General features: G+C 43.4%; 2 protein-coding genes across 4 annotated transcripts in view; both read left to right on the forward strand.

Moving 5' to 3' along the window:
- Positions 1–11,858, forward strand: part of LOC102228573 (AT-rich interactive domain-containing protein 1B) — a 22,769-nt gene extending 10,911 nt beyond the window's left edge. Inside the window, exons 9-22 of one of the 2 annotated variants that reach the window (XM_023347273.1) lie at positions 625–734; positions 823–926; positions 1,790–1,936; positions 2,577–2,789; positions 2,860–3,067; positions 4,359–4,494; positions 4,591–4,790; positions 5,862–6,006; positions 6,088–6,204; positions 6,888–6,969; positions 7,757–8,483; positions 9,022–9,152; positions 9,232–9,685; positions 9,989–11,858. In XM_023347273.1, the coding sequence (XP_023203041.1) occupies positions 625–734; positions 823–926; positions 1,790–1,936; positions 2,577–2,789; positions 2,860–3,067; positions 4,359–4,494; positions 4,591–4,790; positions 5,862–6,006; positions 6,088–6,204; positions 6,888–6,969; positions 7,757–8,483; positions 9,022–9,152; positions 9,232–9,685; positions 9,989–11,022 (3,808 nt within the window). In that variant the 3' untranslated portion in view covers positions 11,023–11,858. The remainder of the gene's footprint in view (positions 1–624; positions 735–822; positions 927–1,789; positions 1,937–2,576; positions 2,790–2,859; positions 3,068–4,358; positions 4,495–4,590; positions 4,791–5,861; positions 6,007–6,087; positions 6,205–6,887; positions 6,970–7,756; positions 8,484–9,021; positions 9,153–9,231; positions 9,686–9,988) is intronic. The other variant, XM_023347274.1, reaches the window with a different exon arrangement.
- Positions 11,859–15,765: 3,907 nt separating this feature from the next.
- On the forward strand, positions 15,766–26,221 carry LOC102228064 (probable palmitoyltransferase ZDHHC14). 2 transcript variants are annotated; one of them, XM_023347276.1, is made up of 10 exons: positions 15,766–15,883; positions 17,099–17,775; positions 18,159–18,319; positions 19,011–19,154; positions 19,290–19,427; positions 21,998–22,046; positions 22,878–22,980; positions 23,053–23,162; positions 24,273–24,381; positions 24,905–25,330. In XM_023347276.1, the coding sequence occupies exons 2-10, from the start codon at positions 17,489–17,491 to the stop codon at positions 25,328–25,330; spliced, it is 1,527 nt and encodes a 508-aa protein (XP_023203044.1). In that variant the 5' UTR covers positions 15,766–15,883; positions 17,099–17,488. The 2 variants fall into 2 exon arrangements, with proteins under 2 accessions (XP_023203044.1, XP_014327866.2); XM_014472380.2 differs by lacking the exon at positions 15,766–15,883 and having other exon boundaries at positions 17,489–17,775; positions 24,905–26,221.
- The last annotated feature ends 265 nt before the right edge of the window (positions 26,222–26,486 follow it).

The following is a 26,486-nucleotide window of genomic DNA, read 5'->3' on the forward strand; positions in this document are numbered from 1 at the left end:
AAGATTTTTTTGTTTTTTTGTGAGTAGCTCAGTTCATGTTCTTTTTGTTCAAAGTATAATTTTATTCTCCTAAATGTATCCTTTTTAACAAATACCTCCTTTTCTGTTTATTTTGCTTTTTGTTGCTGTTATTTGTTCTCTTATCTAATTGGTTATTTTGTTGATAGATCCTCCTGCTTGTTAGACTGTAATGTTTGATTTATAAGCACTAATTGGTGAATAAATTAAAAAATTTTAAAAAATGAGTAAAATGGATAGTTGTTAGCAAGATTGTTTCTGCTAAGTATAAACTATTATTTGAAAAACCAAATAACCTCTGAAGATGCTCAGCATTAATCATTTGAATTTAATTTTCACGTTGGAGTTTTTGTAAAATTACTACTTTATCCTCCTAATATTCTGACTTTATTCTTTATTCAGCTTCTGGTCTAATAAATAGGAGCTGTGCTTGTCAAACAAAATGGCCGCCCTGACATCACTCTGAATTATGGGAACACACAGACTTCATTGGTGCAAAAGAAATCCATATTTTTTTCCAAAAACAAAAACTATAATTATTGACAAAATTGATTAATCACCCAATATCTCTGCTATTAATATTGATTGGTTTTGTTTCATATCCAGGCAGGGCAGCTACTCATCTATGGCAGCGATGAGAGTTTCTGGAGGTTCTGGAGCTCCGTTCAGCAGCTCAGGCAGGATGAACCCTCAGGGCCCGCCTTACACCGCTCCAGGTAGGAATCATCAGCGCCCCAGGAGTCGTCAGCGCCTCAGGGATTATAATCCATCATCTGTGTTTTATTTTTCTCTCTATCCCTGCAGGATTAGGGATGATGGCGTCAGACGGGACAGGAAGTCATGACCTGAAGCAGCGGGTCGAGCTCCGAGACGCCGTCGGTTCTGCTGCTGATCCAACCAAAATGAAGGTTGATTTGATTTATTTCTACAGACTCTTGGTGAACATGGACATAAAAATGAACAAAGACATGATACACAAAAACCTCCTGGTTTATCTCTGGAACAAATGAATGATTGATTAAAAACAGTGACAGTAAGTAAAGGAAACATTAAATTAATACAGAATCTGAAAAATGAAGAAAAAATGAAGTTAGAGGTGAGAATAAATATAACCGTTGTGTTGACTAAATACAGATTGTGGAAAGTGAGAAAAAATATACAAATAAAACAGGAAATAAATATTGGAAATGGATAATTTCCAATATTATATAATAGTGACAATATAAAATTCTCGATGAGGAAGGAAAGCAAAATGAATTTGAATTGTGGAAACATGAGAAATAAAGTTCTACTCCATTTTTTGTGGAGTTTATGTTTATCTGTCATTATGGGTCAAACCGAAGCTTTTTGATTCAAATTAATTTGCTTGGATTAATTTCACAGCTTACTTACAGTGTAACTAAACTCCAAATCTATTGTTTTGCAGATAAATTGTCTAAATTGGTCCTTAAATGTTCTATCTTTATATTTATGTGCAAATTTGTTTAATTATGCGATATTTGATCTCAAACTGTCTCAGTGTTGCCCTCTTTGGGATGAATGGTGTTACTGCAGTTGAATTCTCCTATTGGTTCCAGTTGGTTGACGTCTACATCACTTTTCTTTTCTTCCCAAACAACCCAGTTTCTCATATTTAATCATTAATCCACGAAGAAATTCACTTCCACCATGTTTCTTGCAATTTAAATGATTCCAGGACCAAAACTGTTTTTTACTAAAAACTTCCTTTAAACCTGAGTGTGTGACCGGTGTGTGTGTGTGTGTTTTGCAGCAGGACAGCTACAGCTCGCAGTGTGTGGTTCCGCCGCCCGGCGCCGCCTGCCCGATGTCCCCCAGCCCGGCCAGCGTGTTGTCCTGTGTGGGAGAAGACAGCGACAGCGTTGGCAGCCCCTCCTGGATCAGGACCCCGTCCAGCCCAGTAAGCCCCGCCCACAACGCTCTTAATATAGAGATGTATGGAAATAAATTTGTGCCAAAATTAATACTGCAAGCAAAGAACAGGTTTCAAAAACTCAATAAATAAAGTCAATGATAAAGTCAGAATTTGAAAAGCTTCTCATTAAAAACATACATTATGAAAGTAATTTGCAATATGTTTGAAGTAGTTGAAAATACATTTATGAAGATTTTATTTTCTCCAATTTTTTCATATTTCAGTTCTCTTCGTGAGCGCAGCAATTTATAAATCTAACAGTTAAAAAGGTATGACATTTGTAAAACTTTTTCTCAAAAGAAAAAATAGAAATTGGAGAAATAATCTGTAAAAATAATTAGTAAGCTAAAATCTGAAAATAACTTGGAAAAAATAAAAATTGAAAGAAATTTCATCTGCATCACTGTAGGTTTAACAATTGGAAACTCAATTATATTAAGTTTTATTTTTTAAATGTTTTTTTTTTTTACAAATTAAAATTTTTGAAACGTTCTTCGCTTACAGTAATATTGTAACAAATTTCTCTCCATAGAAATGTAACTATTAGTATCTGGAGGAGATTAAGTTATTTAAAGAGACAGAACCATTTTTCCTCTGTTTCTCCTGAATCCGCCGCCTCTCTCAGCAGAAGCCCAACGTGGCGACCATGACCAACGAGAAGATCACCAAGCTGTACGAGATGGGCAGCGAGCCGGACCGCCGCCTGTGGGTCGACCGCTACCTGGCCTTCATGGAGGACAGGGAGACGCCCGTCGCCAACCTGCCGGCCGTCGGCAGGAAGCCGCTGGACCTGTGCCGGCTCTACATGGCGGTGCGAGCGATCGGCGGCCTGGCCATGGTGAGACACTCTCCTCTCCGTTCTGCTTGGTTCTGTCTGGACCCGTCTGGACCGTGTTTCTCCTCCTCAGGTGAACAAAAACAAGAAGTGGCGGGAGCTGTCGTCGCTGCTGAGCGTCGGGACGTCCAGCAGCTCGGCCAGCTCCCTGAAGAAGCAGTACATCCAGTACCTGTTCGCCTACGAGTGCAAGATGGAGCGAGGGGAGGAGCCTCCGCCCGACGCTGGCGCCGGGGACGCTAAGAAGCCCCTGCAGGTCAAGGGTCAACCGCCCTCTCCTGGTAAGACGATGCTGAACTGTAAGAGGAAGTAGCTGCTGTCAGGGATCCTGTTTCACACACACACACACACACACACACACAGATGGGCTTATGTAATAGACTCACAGTGAGCTGTCAGCCGTGAACTCAGTGTAAATATAAACATTCATGACCTCGGTTTGACCCAGTTACCCACAATGCCGCTGTAATTCCACTTTGCAGGGAAAACAAAACGTGTTGCTGATGATCAGCAGGAAGTACTTATATGGATGGAAGATCACACTATGGAAGATCAAGTTCAAAATCATAACGTCTGGGAATAAATAAATGCTGACAATCCTCTTTTTTTCCCATGTTTTCCATTAGAAAAGGTTGATGGAAACGTGAAACTTCAAAATAACCTCCTCATTTTCTCAAAAATGTTTATAAGTCCATGATTGTTTGCAGCTTCCTGTTTACTACAAACGTACCTAGAATAATCATCTAACAAAATTACACTTTGTGTATCTGCTGTCTGATTTACTACAAACTAGTGGATGGAAACACGACAAATTCGCATTTTCTTTCTGTGGTATTTTAAAGATTGTTCAAAATTTGCTATGTTTTTTATGCACAGTTTATTTTGAACTATCGCTTTAGGGGTTAACAACATTCAAAATAACTTCCTCAATTCCACAAAAAAGGCGTTTTTTGGCACTAAAGGTGAGACGGAAACACATTTGCCAAATACGTTCTGATGCAACAAACTTTCCAATCAACTGGTAGGTCTGTGCCTTACCATAGCCACAAAAATTAGAAATTATTTAAGTCCAAGCTCATTTTTATGTGATGTGTGGTCCATGCTAGTCTGCATCTTTCATAGTGAAATTACACATAGCATAGCCTGATGGAACCGATGGAAATGTGTTTTCTTTGTATTTCTTTTTTGCAACATTTTAAAAATGCACTAAATTCACATGACAATTGGATAAAAACATAACTACTGTCTCTGTATAGCCAACCTGAAGGTGACAGTCCCTGACCTTTGACCCGTACAAGTACTGGATAGATGGATTAATTTGTTTCAGTCTCTTTTCATCCTTATTAAGCTGGAACCATTTTGGAAAGAATCAAGGATAACCAATTACAACCAATTTTATAAATTTTGAAAACATGAACATTTTACAGTGATGATGTTTATTACTGATCCTACAAACATATGAGACATAATAATTGAGTAAAGATGGCTCCGGTTTGTAGGATTAAGGCATTTTGGGTTTTGACCAGGTTTGACTTTGAGGATGTATCGACGCCATTTTGTTTGTCTCTGCAGCGAATTCAGGCTCGTTTCAGGGCCCCAACACGCCCCTGTCCAGCAGCTCCTCCCTCACCGACGCTCCAGTTGACCCGAAGCCCCCGACCCGCTCGTCCACCCCGCACAACCAGATGGCTCCCCAGCCTGGAAACAGGTGGGGGAGGGGCTTCTAAAGCAAATATCATGTCCAAACCTTCTTATTAGCTACTTTTCTGTGAACGTGACTGAGCATTTGTTTGTCTCCCTGCAGGACCATGGGAGGCGTGAGCGTCCAGGACCCGTTCTCCGAAGGCAGCGACCCGGCCTTCCACAGCAAACGGGGCCCGGGGCCCTGCGGGGGCCCCTACCAGCAGGGGGCTGTTGGTCCAACGGGTTCTGTTGGACCAACAGAACCCGCAATGAGAATGCAGTACGACGGCAGCACAGACCTGTATGGAGCCCCGAGGAAGGGTGAGCAGAGCCGCTCGCTCTCATTCTTAATAGATTTCCCAGAATTCTTAGCAGGAAGTGGATTAAATGTACATATGTTTCTTTACTAATAAACAAATGTAAATAAGATTAAAGCTAAACCTAGGTGTTAGCATTTATCGTTATAATTAGTTGTCATAATTAGGCCTGTCACAATAATCAATTATTCACATGATAAATTAAAATGAGCTCAATCATTTCCATCTGCATAATTTATCGTTTTTATGTTTTTTCTCTGCCGGTCTTTAGTTTGGTGCTTTGGTCTCAAATAGACCTTTTTTTGACGGATAATTTTGCCATTTAGACATTTCATAATTCATTTTATTTTGTTGTTCTGTTTATTTATTTGGGATATTTAAAATATCTTCCAAGTCTTGAGTTAAATGTTCATAAGAATTTAAAGCTTATTGATCTTTGAGAATGTCTTCTTGCACTATTATATTACTTGGAAATGGTCTCAAAACAAGAATATTGTAATTTATCCTAATAATGTACAGAACAATTTATCATCCAGCAACTTATTTTTTCCGATCCATAGTGAGAATGTTGATTTATATTACAGATTTATTTCAGTTACTGATGTTAAGAAAATTAATTTTTTTCCGTTTGTTTCACAAGAACATCAATAAATATCAGTAAATTTGAAAATAGGATTAAAAGCGTAACTGTAACGTCAGTGGTGTCCTGAAGAAGCCTTTTCAAATGGGAATGTTTTTAAAGAGAAGTATCTGTTTTGTCCGTATAGTTGCCTAAAAACTTTTAGTTTTCATCGATATCACAAAATATCCCGTTAAAGTTCTGAGTCCATGTTGCTCACCTCTATGTGAGACCAGACTGAGAATACGTGTTTAATATCAAACTGAAGGCGTTCTGAAGGCGTGTTCTGCTGCCCTCTGGTGGCCACATATGGGCAGCATCCACTTACATCCACTTACATCCACTTGCGTCACCGCTTCCTTCTCCATCAGTGTTCAGTTTTTTTCCTTTCAGGCAGAAAAACTGTTTTTACGCAGAAATTAAACTGCATCCTCAAAGGGATTTTGGTTTGTCCAGGTCCGGTTCCCGGCGAGGCCTTCGGTCAGAGCCAGATGCCCGGTGGTGCGATGCAGGACATGTTCCCCCGCGGACCCTCCTCCGGCCCCCTGTCAGGGATGGGGCCCAGGCCGCAGTACCCCTACGGCCCCGGCTACGATCGCAGGTAAGACCCGGTTCCACTGTCGCTTCTTAATGCCACGTCTAAACCTAAAACCGACTGAGTGTTGGTGCCACTGTGGTGCAGATTGGACCGTGTGATGGGCCCAGAGGGAAGCATGGCGCCCCCTGGCGGCCAGAACAGCATGGGCCCATCTGCCAATGAAGCCAGCATGTATCCCCCCAACAGATACCCTCAGCAGAGGTGAGAGACTGTGATAAATTACATCTGCTTTCAGTTTATTAACTTAGAGGCGTTCCACATGGCTGTCTATTAGGATCCCTGCTTTTTCAATGCATATGAGGCAGAATGGAACAAAAAGTAGTTTTCATTTAATGGATTCTAAAGAAAGATACTAATTTACATCAAAATGGACACAAACTGTCCCACTTCTTCCACGTTTGTTTTGAAACCAAATTAATTTTACTGTAAAGATGAGCAACTCATGACTTAAATCACATTTTTCTCTGGATTCATTTATAGATTTATTTATAAATTAACATTTTCATGTGCATGCTTCTTTCATTTATTTAATCATAGTGACTCATATTTAAATTGCTTACTATTATATACTGTATGTGTGTGTTTTATTTTGCTCGTGGTTATTTTTGTATTTACGAATATTTAGCTACTGTTTTGCCAAAAAGGGAAGTGACACTTAAATAATATATTTTTCTGAACGAAGAACATAGTTTTATTGGTTTTGCCCTGATTAAGGAGTTAACTTTTTATTGTAGTTAATTATATTTTTCTAAAAATGTTTCTGCTGTAAAGTTTAAGATTGTTGTCACAACCTGAGTGGAAATTTGGTTGACTTTTATTAATTTCTTTTAAATGTAACAACGTTGGTGTAATCTGGTAGAATAAAACTCAGTTTCTGTCTTCAGGCACGGACACGATGGTTTTGGTCAGCAGTATCCTCACAGTATGGCCTTCGGTTCCCATCAGCCCCTTTACCCCCAGCAGCAGGTGAGTGCTCTGTACCTGTAGACCAACCCAGCTGGGTCACATGGTGCAGGAAACAGGAAGTGGTCAGTGACTGTGTTTGGGATGTTGTCTGGATCACTGACATCTGTTTTCACAGAAATTTCAGAAAATATTTTTTAAAAGTAGGTTTTACTTCAATTAGCCCTTCTGTGTACCAAGGCCATTTGAATATAGTCATAATATTAGCAGAAAAAGACTAAAATTACAATAAAAAGTTGTTTTTATGAGAAAAAAGTTTAGTTATCAGAATCTGATGTGAGCAGTTTGTGGTTCTTCCTTCAAAATAGTCAGTCATTTCAAACCTACTGATAATAATTTGATGATATTAAGTATTTCTTTTAAGTATTATATCTAAAACTTGCACTAAAGTTTGATCAGCATTCCTCATTTTATGACTTTATTCTCGTATTTAAAAATAAATATGGTAACTTGGCTCTAATATTCTGTCGTAAATTTGACCTGAATTCAAAGTCCAAATAAATAGGAGCTGGAAAACAAGATGGCTGCGCTGGATGTGCTGACATCACTCTGAATTATGGAAACCCAAAGAATGCACCAATGGGAAAAATCCAGACTTTCCAAAAATTAATCTTGAAAAACCAAAGATGTGATTTTGATGGTTCGAGTCCCTGACAGTTCCTGTCCCTGACGGTTCTGGTCCCTGACGGTTCTGGTCCCTGACTGTCCCGGTCCCTGACAGTTCTGGTCCCTGACACTTCTGGTCCCTGACGGTTCCGGTCTCTGACGGTTCTGGTGTCTGTTTCTGCAGGGCTACAAGCGTCCGATGGAGGCCATGTTCCCGGCTGCGAAGCGTCATGAGGGCGAGGCGTTCGGCGTGCAGCAGTACGGCTCCCAGCAGTCGGACCCTTTTGGCCCCTATGGATCTGGACCGGGGGGGTTTTCAGGCCCCGAGCGCCGGCCTGTCACCGGGCAGTACCAGTACCCATACGGTCGGGACCGCCAGGGCCTCCCACAGCATGGCATGATGGGATCGGCCCCTGCGGCAGCGGCGGACGGGGGGCCGCAGCCCAGCTTGTGGCCCCCCAGGACAGAGATGGGGTTCTCGTACAGCCGGCAGGGCCAGGGGCCCCCCTTCCCCGATCAGGAGGGCCGGCCCCCACCGGACGCCCAGTGGCCCCCCAGTAACCTCAACCAGTGTCAACCTCCCTTTCCTTCCCACTCTTCTTCCTCCTCTTCTTCCTCCATGCCCCCCCTTCCCTCCAGGCAGCCCCCCTCCTCTTTCCAGGCCACGCCCACCATCCCAAATCACGTGACCCGCCCCCAGAGCCCCTCGTCATTCCCCCGGCCTCCGGTGGGCTCCCTGTCCCCCAATGGCGCCCCCTACCTGCCTGTTAAGAAACCAGGGGTCCCCACCGTTCCCCCAGCCAATCAGGGCCTCCCCCTCGTTTACAGAGAGGTCGTTTTCCCGCCCGGCTCCGTGGAGGCCACGCCCCCCAAGCTGAAACCGCGGCGACGGCTAACGGCGAAGGACACAGGTGAGACCGGCGCCACTCCACATAGAGGTCACATGACCAGGGCGCCATCCTTAAAAAGCCTTAAATTCATGTATATAAGCTTAAGGCCTTAATTTATTTTGCTGTTGCGGTTATTGCTAACTAGCTGTTAATATAAACTAGCTAGCTAGATATCTCCCAATGATAAAGTGAGCTAGCTGTTCATGTTTCTAACGTTAAAATGTCTTAGCTTAATTTAAAAACAATAAGTTGGCCTTTAATACATTAAACATGGGTTTTAAATTTTGTTTTGGCAGAAATATTTAATCTCATATTCCAAGGTAGTAATATTTTTTCTTGTGAAACGTTACTGTTACACAAATCAGACATCTTCACTGCGTTCTGTGACTCAAGGCGGTTATGGCTGCTGCTAACTGGCTAACTGATAAACCCTTGCTAGTTAGCTAGCAATTTCTTTTGTCCATTTCTATTGTGATGCAAATCTTCAATTTAATTCATGAAAGTCTTAAATTTGAGTTGGTGAAACCGCGCTGAGCCTCACTCTGATCGGCTTTGTCAGGAACGCCGGAGGCCTGGCGGGTGATGATGTCACTGAAGTCGGGGCTCCTGGCGGAGAGCACCTGGGCACTGGACACCATCAACATCCTGCTGTACGACGACGGCACGGTGGGCTCGTTCAGCCTGACGCTGGTGAGGCGCCGCGCATGAAAACGTTGAGCTTAGTGAAGTTTTTTAGTTCAAAGCCAAACGTTTGCTTCTCGACGTGCAGCTGCCCGGGTTCCTGGAGCTCATCGTGGAGTTTTATCGCCGCTGCCTGATCCAGATGTTCGGCATCCTGCAGGAGTACGAGATCGGGGCCGAGGGCCCGAAGGCGACCCCCAAAGACCCGGGGGAGGCGCCGTCGCCGCTCAACAAAGAGGATGCCAAGCCTGAGGATTCCCCTCAGCAGAGCAGCAAGTACGACAAGTGGCCAGTCAGGGTGGAGGAGGCCGGGGAGAGCTGGGCGGAGGTGGAGCGCCGGGCCGACCCAACCCGAACCAACGGCTTCATCAGCGGTCTGCTGCACTGGAAGGCCGGAGGAGGAGACTCCACGGCTCACATCCAGACGCACTTTGAGCCCCGATCCGGAGACTTCAGGCCCCCAGAGCAGGAGAAGCAGAGCGAAGGAGTGGAGGAGCAGCGAACAGAGGAGGAGGAGCAGAAGCAGACTGGTCATCAAGGAGGTAAACGGATCAATATGAGGCTGTGCTCTCTGACTGGTCTTCATGTACCGCCTGGAAAGTCCAACTTTCTTATATAAAATATAAACATCCAAATATGTCAGGGTTTCTACACAGTCTGGAATTTCATTTCAGTATTATTACTTTTCTTTATGTCTTTCTCTCCTGCCTTCCTTCCTGTAGCTCACTGATGATGCAGCATTTAAAAGGAGTTTTTTGTATTATTGCCAAGATTTCAATGTCTACTGTTAAAGACTTTGCAACATTAATCAGCTGCTCCTGGTTGTTGCTGTTTCTGCTCTGCAGGTTCTCCATCTGAGGTCAGAGGTCAGCGCCCAGCCCCTGCTGAGGCTCAGAATCCCATCAGCCTCCAGGAGGACGAGCCGCGCTGCTGGGACGAGGCGCCGCTGTCCACCGCCGAGTCGTGGCAGGACTCCCTGGCCAGACGCTGCATCTGCGTCTCCAACATCATCCGCAGCCTCTCCTTCATCCCTGGCAACGATGCCGTCCTGTCGCGCCACCCGGGCCTGGTTTTGATCCTGGGCCGGCTGGTGCTGCTGCACCACAGCCACCCGCGCAGGAAGCGGGCGCCGCCCACCTACCAACGGGAGGAGGAAGCGGGCCGGGCCTGCAGCCGCGACGAGTGGTGGTGGGACTGCCTGGCGGCGCTGCGGGAGAACACGCTGGTGACGCTGGCCAACGTGTCGGGCCAGCTGGACCTGTCGCAGTACCCTGAGGACATCGTCCTGCCGGTGCTGGACGGGCTGCTGCACTGGATGGTCTGTCCGTCCGCCGAGGCGCAGGACCCGTTCAGCGGCGCCGCGGCGCTTTCGCCTCAGCGGCTCGTCCTGGAGTGCCTCTGCAAGCTGAGCGTCCAGGACTGCAACGTGGACCTGCTGCTGGCCACGCCCCCCTTCAGCCGCCAGCAGCAGCTCTTCGCCACGCTGGTGCGCCTGGTGGGCGAGCGCCGCAGCCAGGTGTGCCGGGAGATGGCGGTGGCCGTGCTGTCCAACCTGGCGCGCGGCGACGCCACGGCGGCCCGGGCTGTCGCCCTGCAGAAGGGCAGCGTGGGAACTCTGATCGGCTTCCTGGAGGACAGCCTGGCCGTGGCGCAGTACCAGCAGAACCCGCACGCCGCCGTTCCGCCGCCAGAGCCGCCCAGCATCAACATGATGTGCCGCGCGGCGAAGGCGCTGCTGGCCGTGGCGAGCGTGGAGGAGAACCGGCCGGAGTTCGTCCTGTACGAGAGCCGGCTGCTGGACATCTCGCTGTCGTCGGCCCTCAACTCGGCGGTGGCGGCCATCATGTGCGAAGTGCTGTTCAAGCTGAGCCGCTCGTGACACACAGACCGCCACGGAGCGTGCTCAGTGTGACCGACCGGGTCCGATTCTATTTTTATTTAAAGAGACAGAAAGAAGTTTTTACGTAAAAATGAAAATATATAGAATATATAAAGCTCCTCAGCTCCATCCACAGATGTTTATTTGGGTTTTTAAATAATTTTAATACAAAAAAATATTTAATACTTTTTAATTTTCTAAAAATTGTCCGTTTTTTGTTTTGTTTGAACCAAAGTGATGTGGCGGACGGCGATGGGGAGGGAATGCTCTTACTCTTTTTTTTAAACAAGCGTGCTCATCTCTTTCCGTTTGTGGGGCGGCTCCTTGTGGGCGGGGCTTGCTGTTTGTGGGCGGGGTCAGTGTTGTAGATAAACATCCTTTTTTTTAACGTTATGACGGAGGAAACACTGATGTTCAGTCGTGTTCTTTGTTCTGGTGCAATAAGTTTGTTTTGATGTTTTTTGTTTTGTTTTTTTATGTGAATTTTTGAACCATCTGCAGTTCAAACGCCGCCGCGGAATGAGGCGATGTGGGCGGAGCTGCATCCCATTCTCATCAACATCCTCCTGTAAATATGTACATTGCAGCTCCAGCAGGGGGCGCCGGTCACAGCGGCTGCCAGTTTCAGGATGTGTTCGAGGGAGGCGGGTGCGTTTGATTTGACGGACTGCGTGTACAGGCTGTGGGGGGCGGGGTTTCACCGACGCCGCTTCAGAAACAGTTGTAAACAAATGTAAAGAGAGAAAAATGACTTTGTTTCTTCAGTATGAGATCTTTATATGTTCCACGACATGTTAAAGAATAAATGTACATGAACTCTGGTTGAGCACTGTGAACAGAGCGCCACCTGCTGCTTTTCTTTGACTACACCAACTATTACTCCAAGGAAAACCTGAATGTCAGCATCACTGTCAAACAGCTAACAGTGATGCTAGTAGTTAGCATTTTTAGCTTGTCCACATTCAGACAGCTCCAAGTCACCTTGGATGATAAAATGTTGGGAAACAGGAAGTCATAATTATTAGAGTAAAAGTCATTTTTACTCTATAAAAACCTGTTATTTTACCACCGTAGGTCTGCATGACTTGAATAAATGGGTTGATGTTTGGAGGACATATTTAGCTTTTTTAATTTTAGCGTTGGCACAGAAACAAAAACATTCAGTTCATCTCAACATTCAGGCTTAATTTTGTCTTACTAAATATCTGACATTTACCACAAAGGACCACAAAGTGCTGGACAAATATTATCATCTGGCCATGAGGTTAAAACGAATCAATAAAGGTAATTTCTTAACTAGTGTAATCAAAAGCCTATCAAACTGAAATTTGGAGACAATTTAAGCTAAAGTTTAACATCAGACTGTAAGTCTGAGTGCAAAACCAGAACAGTTCACGTCTCACAGATCAGAAGATTCAGATGTGAAGATGCATAAAAACTAAAAACTCTAGGAAATGTTTCACTGATTTATTTAGTTTACAATTAAAACAAAAAAAATCATGGCTACTTAAAAGTACTTGTAAAAATTATATATTTGACATATTTTCACATTGATCAGCCCCGCCAGCATTTCATGATTGTTTTTGCGATTCTTTTTCAATCAAAATGACTGATTTTATCGTTTATGCATAACGGTAAAAGTGACTTTTTGTTACTTGCCATATTAATTGGAGACAATAACTTGACATCAAATAAGGCAAAACTTGCTAAAAATTAGCAGTTTTTTGATTTTGTGTGATCACAAAAATCTGGAGGGACTGATTAATGTGATTTGTCTTTAAACTGGTAAGTGCTTTGATTAGATCGATAAAATATTTCAGCACACAAATGTTTTTTGAAGGTTTTACTTTGTCTCCCATTGGAGACTAGACGGCCACATAAGTAGCTCTGGTGGGCCAGATTTGGCCCCCGGGCCTTAAGTTTGACACATACCAGAAAAAATCTTCCATAAAACTTAAACTTTCACAACATTTAAATATCTTTTATTTACAATATGCGACTGTTCTTGTTCTGGTATGACTTTATCTTCATAATTTCACATTTCCAAGCTGTAAAATCTCCACAGGGTCAGATTGGTTCTCAGTCTCTGGCTGATCCCTGTGATTTGGACCCGAAGATGGCGTCCCAGTCCAACGGTTCTGATCCGGCTGCAGCCTCTGGGTTCCTCGGGATGGCCGGGAAGAACAACTCCATCTTCTGTCTGAACTCTGCCAACTGTAAGAGACATGGAAAGAATCAGAAACCTGCAAACTTCCCTACTTTAAAGTAAATATTTATTCATCTATTTAACCAAAGTAAACATTTTATTTTTATTTTTACACATTAATTTGAACTCATTTTCAGTTATTTTTGTAAATTTCAATCACTGGTTTGAATTCTCTCCAGATATATTCCAAACTTTCCTGATTATTAGAAACAAACGTACGCTGTGGACGCCGAGAGCTTTCCACACGGCGACGCTGAGGAGACCCACTCCACACCAGGCGTACAGGGAGCCCCAGCCCAGCGCTCTGAGGGCCAGGGAGGCCCCGGACTCGGGGGCCGCGGCCGTCGCTGCCACACCCTGCAGAGGAAACAGGTTTTTCAGCAGCTGGTTGGGTCCATGTTACCTTAAAATGGAGATTTTCCTTCTATTTGCCAAAGTTGTCTGGTGGCAACCAATAGGATTCCAGAGACTGTAACCATGGCGATGTTAGAACATCGCCATGGTTACATAGCACAGGAAACTGTGCTAGTTTCCTGTTCTAGCACAGTTTCCTGTGCTAGAACAGACACTAGAATTTCTGTTCTAGCACAGGAAACTTTATGACCAAATATGGGCAGAACTCTGCAAACGTCCAATCAGATCTCTGCCCAGAAGGCACATGACTCCTGCTGTGGAAATCGTTCACAGCAGACTGGAATGACTTTATCTTCATAATTTCACATTATGAAAATAACGTGAAATTATCTTTCACATTATGATCTCTGTTAGTTTCTATAATTTCTGCGTAACTCTATTACTATGAGTCACAGAGTTGCTCACAGTTTGGCCCCTGAATGTTCGACCATTTTAGACTTTGGCCCTTGAATCTTTGATAATTTTAGACTTTGGCCCTTCAATCTTTGACCATTTTAGACTTTGGCCCTTGAATCTTTGATCATTTTAGACTTTGGCCCTTCAATCTTTGACCATTTTAGACTTTGGCCCTTGAATCTTTGATCATTTTAGACTTTGGCCCTTCAATCTTTGATCATTTTAGACTTTGGCCCTTGAATCTTTGGTCTTTTTTAACTTTGGCCCCTGAATGTTTGATCATTTTAGACTTTGGCCCCTGAATCTTTGGTCTTTTTTAACTTTGGCCCCTGAATGTTTGATCATTTTAGACTTTGGCCCTTGAATTTTTGGTCTTTTTTAACTTTGGCCCTTTTATCTTGAGATTTTTACAATTTGGCACCTGATGAAGGTTTAATTCAAGAGAGAAATATGATTTCCTGACTTGTTTCGGTTCGGTTCTGTTTTCCAGTAAAACTGAAACAAGCGCAAAGCCGCCGGGGCCTCCAGCTCAAATCAAATCTCCCGTCAGACGACAAAGCCCGCTGTGTGACGGAAATAGAACGGAGGAACAGCGGCCGGATTGTTCGCCTCCAACGGACCAGAACCGCCGCCTCCTTCTCAGAACCGCCGCCGGATCGAGCATCAGGAGGGAAAACAGACGTCATCGTTTCACAAAGACAGCCTTAACTTTTCAAACCGGATTAGTAGGAAGAGTGATGCTGCTGGAGTTCACACCAAACATGAAGCTCTTCTGCTTAAATTCACACCAAATCCTGTTAATATTGTAATATTAGCAGAATAAATTCAGTCATTTATAAAATTGTTTCTAAGTTCTGCTACCAGTAACAATTTGATGCTGCTGATGTGTTTAAAGGTGAACTATGTCTTTATTTGTAAAATAATAACTTCAGGGTTAACACAACTCATTTTGTTTGTTTTTGTGTAGGACACCACATAAAATTGCTTCTTCATTCTACGAATTATCTTTTTTTTTTATACGAGGACTAAATTATCGTTATTTGTCATGCGACTTTATTCTCATATCATTTTTTCCCCATATTACGACTTTCTCTTATTATTACAACTCCATTCTCGTAAAATTACAACTTCTCTAGAATTATAACTTTGTTATCGTAGTATGACTTCTCTTAGTTTTACAACTTTATTCCTGCAATCTTGCAACTTTTTTCTTGAACTAACGTTTCTCGTCTTATTACTTTATTCTCATATGACTTTTTTCTCAAATTATTTTGACTTACTGTTGTATGTCCTTTTTCCAATAATATTGTGACTTTAGTCTTGTAAATAATTTGTTCCCAGTCTGGCTCTAACTCCATCTTATTAGTCCAGTTTGCATGAAAATATTAACTCCATTTTTCTTTCTGGAAAACATTTTTCCCGCTGGACTGAGTTTACCTTACTGAACCAGTCTGGGCTCTTCTTCTTGGCCAGCGCCAGGGTGGAGCCGAACCCAGCGATCATCCCCGCCGAGGCCACTGTGGTCAGAAACACCGCACCTGCAAACAGGAAGCCAGGTGAGCTGTGATGTCACAGCAAACAGGAAGTCAGCTGAGCTGTGATGTCACAGGATACAGCTGCTACCTCAGCAATCACCAACATAGGGAGGAAACAGGGGATCCTCTACGTGTTTGGACATCGGTACCAGGTTCTACTGATGACCCAGTTTGGACCAAGCTTCAACTTTGATAAACAGAGGAGATAATAGTGCAAAACAAGCCCGCAGCATCACACCTCCATCACCATGCTTGAGGGACTTATGAAGCTAGTTAGCGTCCTTCCTGTTTTGTTGTGAATACTCCGAAGGTTTGTTGATTCATACATCTGTCATACTCAGATTATTCTAAGTGCTTTGACATCAATAGCAGAATCAGTAAAATAGAAAACACTGAAACTGAAAAGTGTGTTCTCCAAAGTCACGGTGTCTTCCCGATCTGGCTTTACACGAACACAGTGGAATCAGATTTTTGTCTTGGCCGAATAGTTCGGGGCATTTCAAAAAATCCTCCTTAAACAGGTCTGTGACCCCTGACCTCTGCAGCCGCAGGCAGGTGAGCTGAACCTTAAATCGGTAGATTTTTGACTGAAGTTCGGCTCCGTTTGGTTTTAACCTCCGGTTAATCTGCAGCTGCTCACCTTTTAACACATGATGTCCGTCCTTTTCATCAGAATCACGGTTTGCTCTGACAACAGAGTCTCCGCCAACGTCCGCGGCCGTCATGCTGTTTAGGTCCGTCTCCGAAAAAACGCCCGGGTGCAAACACTAAAAATAGGAACCAGATATTATTTTCCAGGGAATTACTGAAGAAACCCCCAAAAATATGACAACCTCACTGAAGATACATTATAGGTTTTATTTTCACTGCGTTTTAACGACTAAACATTTTAACTAGAAGTTAAAGGGCCAGAATCCTGAACCGAAGATCGTTTATTACTTCTTGAGGCGGATTAAACGACACCGAAACAAGGGACTCACTAGAGTATAAAAATGTTTAAGATATAATATTTTAATTATAGAAAGCAACTTTGAAAGCAATATAAATGTAAAGACATAACATAGAACAAATTTTTAAATAAGAATACCAACTTGAAATAAAAGTGGGCTTAGAAGATGCCATGTCTTAAAAAACGAGCTTTAAATGATAATAATAATAATAATAATAATAATAATAATAATAATAATAATAATAATAATAATAATAATAAAGCTGCTATCATAAAATTAAAATTGCTCATACCATAAATAAATAATTACAAAAAGTGTTTGTTTGCTATAGTGGTTGTAAATATTTTGTCATAACTTACTGAGGAAGTTCTACTTTTCAAAATTACAATTTTTAGTGAAGTTTAATTTTTGTTTGTTAGGGTTTATTTATTTTTTATTTATTTGCTTTTCAAGAAATTTTGTTTTTATTTCATATTTTCTTAATAACCTGACAGACAAAACTGAAAGATAAAAACGCTAAAGATGGTTAACTAAGCCCTCCGTTTTGACTGGAAGGTTTTTTTTTTCGTGTGTAGTGACACATCCTGGTGGCGATAGAGGATCTCCGCAGGCTTCAGCGGCTCTGCGGAGGATCGGGATGCTCTTCTCCTCCTCCTCCTCCTCTTCCTCCTCATCCTTTTCCTCCTTTCCACGGACGCGGAACATCTGAACGCCCGGTAACCTGGATCACACCCACTTCCATCCAGAATCGGAACCAGTTCACATACAGGCACTGGGTCCGGAGAAGGCGGACATGGTACCGAACCGGAGGTTCTAGTGCGTGCGTTTGTTTACCGAACAAATTCATTGTAATAGTGATAAAACCCGGTCGCTTTTGTTTGGGTTCGTGATGGAAATACGGGCTCATCCGCGCGCGCACCTTTGATTATCCTTTCATCTCCGCGCGCGCTCACCTGTCAGGACTCATGTCTCAGATCCAGCACGCGGTTCCGGACGGACCGATCCGGTACACGCAGATCTGCACCCGCAGCACCAGCTGCTCCTCCCCGCCGACATCGTCCTCCGCCGCCGGCACCGAGCCGCCGTCCTGCCCCGGACACCGCGGCCGGACTCCCCGCAGGAAGTGGCAGGTGTTCCCGGGGCGGAACCGGTTCTACTGCGACGGGCGGGTGATGATGGCGCGGCAGACCGGGGTGTTCTACCTGACCCTGGTGCTCATCCTCCTCACCAGCGGCCTCTTCTTCGCCTTCGAGTGAGTCACGTTTGGGTTTAAAGCTCATATCTCAGAATATTTAGATGCGAAAACTTTACGTTAAACTTTAAATGTTTGCCAAAGTGGAGATTATAATCCTAAATGTTTTCAATCTGAAGATTTGGGATTCAGCCACTTTCATGAAGCTAAATGATCATTTCTGACACATTTTACACACTTTGGGCCCCTGAGTTACTGTTCAGTAACATTCTGGGCCCCTAACTTTTGAAATTTAACATTTTGGGCCCCTAACTTGTTGCTATTTAACCCGTTGGGCCCCAACCTCATTAAAAATGATAACTTGTCTCATTGTTTTGTTTCCTCCTGCTGTATCGAGCTCTCTGATTGGTTGAGATGCTCAGCCTGTCTCTCTGTGTCCTCAGCTGTCCCTACCTGGCGTCCAACCTCAGTCCGGCCATCCCGGCCGTCGGCGCTGTCCTCTTCGTCTTCGTCATGGGGATGCTGTTCAGGGCGAGCTTCAGCGACCCCGGCGTCCTGCCCAGGGCGACGCCCGACGAGGCGGCCGACCTGGAGAGGCAGATCGGTAACCATGGAGACGCAGATTAGTGGGCATTGTTGCAGAAGTCTGGAGTTTGTCGTTCAGTAGTTTCCCTCCTCCTCCGCGCCGTCGGAGCGCTGAGTCACATGTCGCCTCCTGGTTTCCATGGAAACTGAAAGTCGCCGTCTATTTCTGGAAGACAGTCATTCCCTGATTTACTTCCTGATGGAGACGATCAAACATGGAGGACGATGACGGCAACGCCGTCAGAGGAAGAAGAAAACATTTTGTTTCTGAAACTCCAGGAAGTTCTTCTGATTCCAGAGAAACAAATTCATCCATCAAAGATACATCCAACCATCTGAACATCCAACCATCCATCCAACCATCTCAACATCCAACCATCCATCCAACCATCTGAACATCCAACCAACCCACTCATCTATGTATCCATTTGTCCGTTTATCCATGCATCTAAATATCCATCCGTCCAAATATTCATCCACCAAACATCCAACCACTCATCCATCCATCAAAGTTCCTCCAGGATGTTTTTATGTTTATTTTATTTTGTCTAGTCGCTCTATTTCAGGAGTCATTTGTATTTCAGTTTTCCTCTTTGACCTCTCAGGTCTTGACCTCTCAGGCCTTTGACCTCTCAGGTCTTGACCTCTGAGGTCAGAGTGTGTTGTATCAGCAGCTGTAGCTTCGTCTCTGAGCCGCTCTTTGTTTTCAGACTCGACCAGCTGCTCCAAGCCGCCGCCTCGCAGCAGAGAGGTTCTCATCAACGGTCAGACCGTCAAGCTCAAGTACTGCTTCACCTGCAAGATCTTCCGGCCGCCGCGCGCGTCCCACTGCAGCCTCTGTGACAACTGTGTCGGTCAGTTTACCTCGTATGTTTCTGCTTTCTGTCACTTTCAGCCATGGATTTACATTTTTCTCCAATCTCTCATTGAGTCTCGGGTTTTTCCAGGTTCTTTATGTGCTAATTTTTGCTGTTTTTTTGTTGCTGCAGAGCGTTTCGACCATCACTGCCCCTGGGTGGGGAACTGTGTCGGACGGAGGAACTACCGCTTCTTCTACCTCTTCATCCTCTCCCTCTCCTTCCTCACCATCTTCATCTTCTCCTTCGTCATCACACATGTCGTCCTCAGTGAGTAACCGAGCTTCTGCCACCTCCTCACATTGTTTTCTGTTGTGACTCAGCAGCTGATCTCTTTAAAAATCTGCTGAAAGGTTTCTAATACTCAGGAGACAAAACTTTGAGAACATTTTAGAAAAATCCAACCTTTAATTCACAGATTGCAACGGAAGACTGTTTAGAAAATTATCCCACTAAAAAGATCTCTGCTGTAATTTAACAGTGTTATGTTGCATGAAATGAGATCAGAGTGCGACAGAAAGATGGAGCTTTGCATAAAAATACAGAAAGACAGAGACAAAGTCGCACTTCAAATGTTTTTGTTTATTTGACCTAATTAAGATCCTGATTTTTCTTACAATCCCTGACTTTTCCAAAACTGGAAATTGGCTTAGGATAACTTCCAAAGTCATCATTTTCAAGTCAGAAAATTTTATTTTGCTCCAGAAAACAATAAAAAAATAAAAGGATCAGGCATCGAAGCATGATCCTTATACCCTGAGAAACTCCATGCTGTTACTACAAACCAGTGGTGAGCACCGCTAACTAAGAAGCTAGCTGCATTAACACTTATAAACATTATTTCTGCTAACGCTAAAGCGCTACAACAACATAGTATTTAGCTGAAGCTAAACTTAAGGTGTATTAAGGAAGAGATATTTATTCAAACTTTGAACAAAACGTTTGACTCGTCTCTTCCTTCAAAGCCGGGTCCTCTCGACGAGGAGCAGGGCAGCTGTAAAGCGAAACTACAACAAGGCGTGTTGACGTCACAGATCACAGAGTTTAATTCATACAAAGCAACGCATGGATGAGTTAACAAAGCTGCAGAGATACAGAGATATACATTTTATCACAAAATAAGACACACAAGGGAAGACAGACACACACGAAACACATAAGACAGACAAAGGCGCCCATGTGGAGAAAAGATGGAAAAACTCTGAGACTCTCCGGTGCTGACCTGGAATTTTAACTAAAGAGGCGTTTCCCTATTTAATATATGCAAAGAAGGCGTTCTGTTGTTTGACCAATCAGGGACCTGTTTCGGCCCCCCAGAGAACCCCGGAAACTCCCCTTCTTACAGCTCAGCTTCTAAGGTGATCTGTTTTTTGTCCAAGCGAAAGGGGGGACCACTCCGTGTCCCTCTCCGCCTGATACGGGAGAGGCGCCAAGAAGTCTCTAACCCCTTTCGGACTGTAAATTTTATTGCTGTGTCTGTCAGCGGGGGAGGAAAAAAGGGCCCTGCTTCTTCAGCTGAATTCCCAAATGCTCAACAGAAACTGTTCCAAATTAAAGTGTTGGCTATACCTTTACACATGTCGTGGATTAGCTGTATTAAGCACCAAACAATAATTATTTTCTTAACAGGTGCTAAGTTAAAAAATGACACAACATGTTTTCAAAGTTGCAAAAGCACTAAGCTTAAATTTTGCTCTGCTATTAGCAGAAGTGTTTCCACCACTTATGAAATCTGATATGAACAGACAGAACCATCATTTTTGGATAATTCATCCCAGTTTTGATTTGTTTTTTCCTTTTTACCATGAGGAACTTCATGCAGTTGCTAAAAACTACTGATTGTACCGCTAACTAAAAATCTAGTTGTGCTAACGCTGAAACTTTAATCCTAAGTATTAGTTGTGCTAATGCTAAAGCCTTAAAACAACATAGTATGTAATGGAAGCTATTGCTAAAGCGCTAACTACAACAATGTTGACTTGATACCCACCATGTAAATGTAAACAATGCAAAACAATTTCAAAGTTAGCTTTCAAAGCTAGCTCTGCTATTAGCGGATTGAATGCCCACCTGCTAACAACTGATATTAACAGACAGAATCATCCTTTCTGGATAATTCAGGATGTTTTCTGCTGTTTTTGTGTTGGAAAGGTTTTAAACCTGTCATGTTAACACATTTAACTCCACTGAACCGGGCGGTTGAAAGCAGTTTCTGTGTTGACGGAGGTTTAACCCTGATCACTGGGTTCTGGGGATTTTTTACTGTCATCAACCAGACTCTCTTCTCAGGTCGTTAAAGTTGTTTATGTGGCCCGAAGCTTCAAACTCCAGAGCTGTGAGGCTCTTTAACAACCAGCAGACAGTCTCAGATAAACTCGTGTTTTCTTCTGAGTGCTCCTTGTTTTTTGTTTTTAGCAGCGCTGCTATAAAAAGATGCAGCACAGAGTGGTGACTTTGATCTGCATGAAATTAACTGCAGCCTCTGACGCCTTCACTTCTCCTCGGTGTCTTTGTGTTTAAAACACACAAACAATCCCTCAAAGGTTAAAACTTTGAAATGTTTCTGTGGTTTTCTGGTTATTTTTGGCCGTTTCCTGATGCCCGTTTTCCTGTCTTCACACCTCGCTAACTCCATTAGCTCAATGAGATTTAGCTTGTTTTAGCAATAAAACCTTTTTCTGTCTAACTGTGGGGGGATTTTTTTTAGATTTAGCTTAAAAACGGGAACAAATTACATCTTCTTGGTGAATCAGTTCTTCACTGTAAAACAGAAACATCAGGATGAATGGGTGAACTTTATTAAAGAAGTTATGAATCTCTTCTTCTTTGTTGTTTTCCAGGATCAAACCGGACCGGATTCCTGACCACACTCAAAGACAGTCCAGCTAGATATCCTTCAGAGCCCAAAGGTTCTGCTTGTGGAGCTTCTAAAAGTTCTGAAACAAAACAAATCGCCTGTTTTGACGGAAACGTCACATTTATACATATAAAACACAAAATAACTTGGTTATAAATCCAGTCTTGACAAAAAAATGGCTCTGCTATTAGAAGAAGTGTTTCCACCACTTATGGAAGCTGACATAAACAGACAGAACCAACATTTTTGGATAATTCATCCCAGTTTTCATCCCAGTTAGCGTAGCTGTAAACGTGGTGATAAACTTAGCCACTACCGTAGCCATAAGCATGACTGTGTGAGTACAACTGTTAGCCTGGCTGTAAAGTTACCATTAGCATAGCCTTAAAAGTTACGATAAGTGTAGCTGTTAGGGTAGCCATAAGCATCACTGTGTATGTCCTGCTGTAAGCGTAGCCGTTAGAGTGGGTGTAAAACTGGCTGTAAGCACAGCGGGTAGCATAGCTGTTAGCTGGGATTCATCGTCTATTTGGCTGTAAGCAGAACCAGTCTGATCAGGAAAAGCTGTAAACATTCAGCCCTTCCAACATGGAGTTCAGATCTGACACAGAAAATCCACCACAGGCATTAATTAGCTCCCATACAGTCCCTCCCCTCCGCGTTTCTGATAAATCAATCCCTGACGCTGCCACCCTCTACAGCTCGATACGTCCAGTAATGCACTGCCAAGGTCAAAGTGTCGCCTCCCTGACAGGGACATCAGCTTCCCTGATGGGGGAAATGAATCAAGTCCAGATGAAAACATTTCAGTTTGTTTCCGAGTCGTGAGCCTCCATGTTTGACTCCTTCACTCCGCTTTGCACCATCCTGGAGGTGGTGGTGTGCTTCTTCTCCGTCTGGTCCATCGTGGGCCTGTCGGGCTTCCATACCTACCTGATCAGCTCCAACCAGACCACTAACGAGGACGTGAGTATCCCAGCGCTCCCAGTTAGACCAGCATGACCTATCTAATGATTTAACCCTGGTGTTCCCGTTCAGATCAAAGGAACCTGGTCCAGAAAGGAGGGAAAGGACAATTACAACCCGTACAGCTACGGAAATGTCCTGACCAACTGCTGCGCGGCGCTGTGTGGGCCGCTGCCTCCCAGGTCAGCAGTAAACCAGCACTAATGCTGGTACAGGTAACCATGGTAACCAGATATAACTCAGGTAACCAGAGGTAATTAGAGGCCATTAGCAAGACCAAGGCTAAAGTCTGTCATAGAAACTAATTTAGCTGGACGATAAATTATCCCAGACGTTATTGAGATAAACGATAATATTGCGGTTTGACACCATTTTCAACTGATGTAATGCAAGAAGATATTCTCAAAAATCAATAATTTAAATGTGTTAATGAACATTTAACACTGGAACTGGGAGACATTTTAAATATCCAGAACAAATGAACAAAACAACAAATTCAATGGACTGAATAAAGGGGCTAGTTGAGACCAAACACCAGAGTTTTGGAAGAAAAACGATAAATCATGCAAATTGAAATTATTGAGTTTGTTTTAATTTTTGTGTGATTAATTGACTTATTACTTATTGCAACAGGGCATATATGAAATAGGACTAAAATCTGGGTCAGAAAACAAAAACAAACTAAAAACCTGAATCTTGACTAAAATCTGCTTCAGATTCTGGACTAAAAAGAATTTAGACTAAAAACAAAAAATCATGACGTAAATCAGGAGAACTTCTGATTTAAATAAATATATCATGAAATGAATAAATGTACCAACGACTAATTATAGAATGTACAGTAATATATAGCTTATTCACTTATGTACAAGAAATTAAAAGAAATACATATAATTATTCAACTCTATATTTTATTTTAATTCGTCTAAATTAACAAGATTAATTAATCACATAGATTTTATTGCATTAAAATTGATTATTTTTTATTTAAAATTTTCAGCCCAGCCCACCACTAATATTAATATATACAGAGGAAAAAACAGACACAAAACCCTCTGAACTGAATAACAGCTGTGGATTTCAGTCCAGTCATTCAGAAAAGGAGGGAATCACCATAGCAACCAGTGACTAGCCACATTTTGTGTGTTGGACTTTCAAAATAAAGCTATCACTCCAGCTCATTCATAGATTATGATAATAAACATAGAAACCTTTAATATTGCTAGTTGCTGCTGCCATCAGTTTGGGTTTGGAGCCTTGACCTCTGACCTCTCCTCTTGTTTGTGTGTCAGTCTGATCGACAGGAGGGGTCCGATCCAGGCCGACACGCCGCAGACCGCCCCCCAGTCCAACGGGACCGGCGGCAGCAGCTACGCCCCCACGCAGCTCCACAGTCACATGGTAGGTGGATATCACCCAGGGCGGCTGCAACATGGGGCGGAGCTTCCTGTCAACTCTGCTACCTTCATGCAGCAAAGATTTCCGTTTGTGCCGCTGTCATTTTATATTTATTAGTACGTAGTTCCCACAAGTCTGAACCGGAGGTGATCCACCACCACGCCGCTGAACCGCCATCTTGGTAGGAAAGCCTAGCTGGCTTCCAGACCAACTAAAACAAAGCATAGTGACACTCTTGATCAATGTGCAAGAGAAAGATACATCAGCAAAATGGCTGCTGTCAGGATTGATCCGTGTGAGACGGAGAACATGGCTGGTTTATTGTTGTCATAGCAACTCCATAGCAACGGTCATGACAGTTGGTTACAGATACCTACCAAGATGGCTGCCGGCTACAAAGTTCCCAGGAGTGTGACATCACATGAGAGCTAGGTATATCTTCAAAATGATGGCGCCACAAACGATTTGGTCAGATTTGAATAAGTTTGGGTTCCAGCTTCACTCCGGTCACCTCCTGTCTCCCCAGTGTGACCAGGACCAGTGCATCCAGAGCACCAAGTTCGTCCTGCAGGCCGCCGCCACGCCGCTGCTCCACAGCGACCCCGTCGTCCTGCCGCCTCTCCCTGCCAAGCCCGCCTCGCTGGGCGGGCCCTGTGCCTACCTGGGCCCCGCCCAGCCGACGCTGCCGTCCTGCGCCGGAGACGTCCTGACCCTGAGGGACGTCGCCGTCGACTCCCACTGCCACCACCACCTGCACTTGCACCACCTGCACCACCACCAGCACTTCGTCAGCCCCGAGGAGACACCCTGCGGGACGCCGCAGGGGGCCCTGCCCTGCCCCGCCCACATGCACCTGCAGCACCCGGCGCCGCAGGTCCGCTACGACCCCGTGACCCAGGACTCGCTGCACGAAGACTCGGTCAGAGGATTGGTGAAACTCAGCTCCGTCTGAACCGCCAGACAGAAAAACTTCAGGAATGTAACAAAAAAAACAAAACCTTTAAAATGACTAAAAACTGATTTATTTTTTTATTTTTATGGCTTCTGAGTTTCTAATTCCACCTTTTCAGAGTTTAATTTGGAGCTGCGAAAGTTCATATTTTCACTTTTTGGTGTATTTTAAATGAAAAAACAAAACACAAAGTTTTTCATCAGTGGAGAAATGGAAGTCAGATGATGGTGGGAGAGATATTTGAAGCTAAATACAATACAATCCTGGAAGTGCTGGGATGGCCTAGTAAAGGTCCAACTGAGAATCTGCTAAACGTGAAAACTTTCAGAGTGAGTTTGAGATGTTTTGTGAAGAGGAAATGTTCAGAGCTGAACAAGAAAAACCTGCAGCAGGAAGAGATTCAAAAATTTTCTGAATAAAAAAAGCATGCCACACTTTTCAGATTTACTTCCACTTGCCAGTGAGGGACTATTTTGTGTTCCTAATAAAATACACTGAAGTTTATGGTTTTTAATATGGCAGAGTGTGGAAGTACGTGTTAGTACTTCCGCAGGGTTCTGGGTTCGTCAGTGCTTTTATTTTGAAATTCAGAACTTTTGGTTGTTTGGTTTCAGGTGTTTAATGCATTCAGGTGAAGCAGTTTGAGCTGCACCAGGACCAAAGCCGGTCTTCTCTTCTTTCTACCTTAATCTTCCTCCTCAGAAAGGAATTTATTGGACTTTAAATCCAGAATAAGCTACTTGATGATGATGATGATGACTCCTTCTTCTTCTTTGATTGTTTCTGCAGAGCTATTGAGCTGATGCGGCCCAGCTACACTGCCACACACATTGTCAAGTTTTATACCGATGTTGTCTTCACTGCATTGAATTAAACCATTTTGTGCTTTTATTCTGAAGGTCATATATTGTTCCCTGCTGAAACCCTTCACATTAAAAGATCCACAGATAAACTTTTACAGATAAAAACTGAAGTTATCAAACTCTTCAGAGAGAAATAAACCAAACATTTCCTAAATATGTTGTCAGTTTATATTTGATCATTTCTGATTATTACTATATATATATATATATATATATATATATATATATATATATATATATATATATATATATATATATATATATATATATATATAAAGTGTATTTTACTCCAT

This window comes from Xiphophorus maculatus, chromosome 15, assembly GCF_002775205.1.
Source record: "Xiphophorus maculatus strain JP 163 A chromosome 15, X_maculatus-5.0-male, whole genome shotgun sequence".
Taxonomy (NCBI): domain Eukaryota; kingdom Metazoa; phylum Chordata; class Actinopteri; order Cyprinodontiformes; family Poeciliidae; genus Xiphophorus; species Xiphophorus maculatus.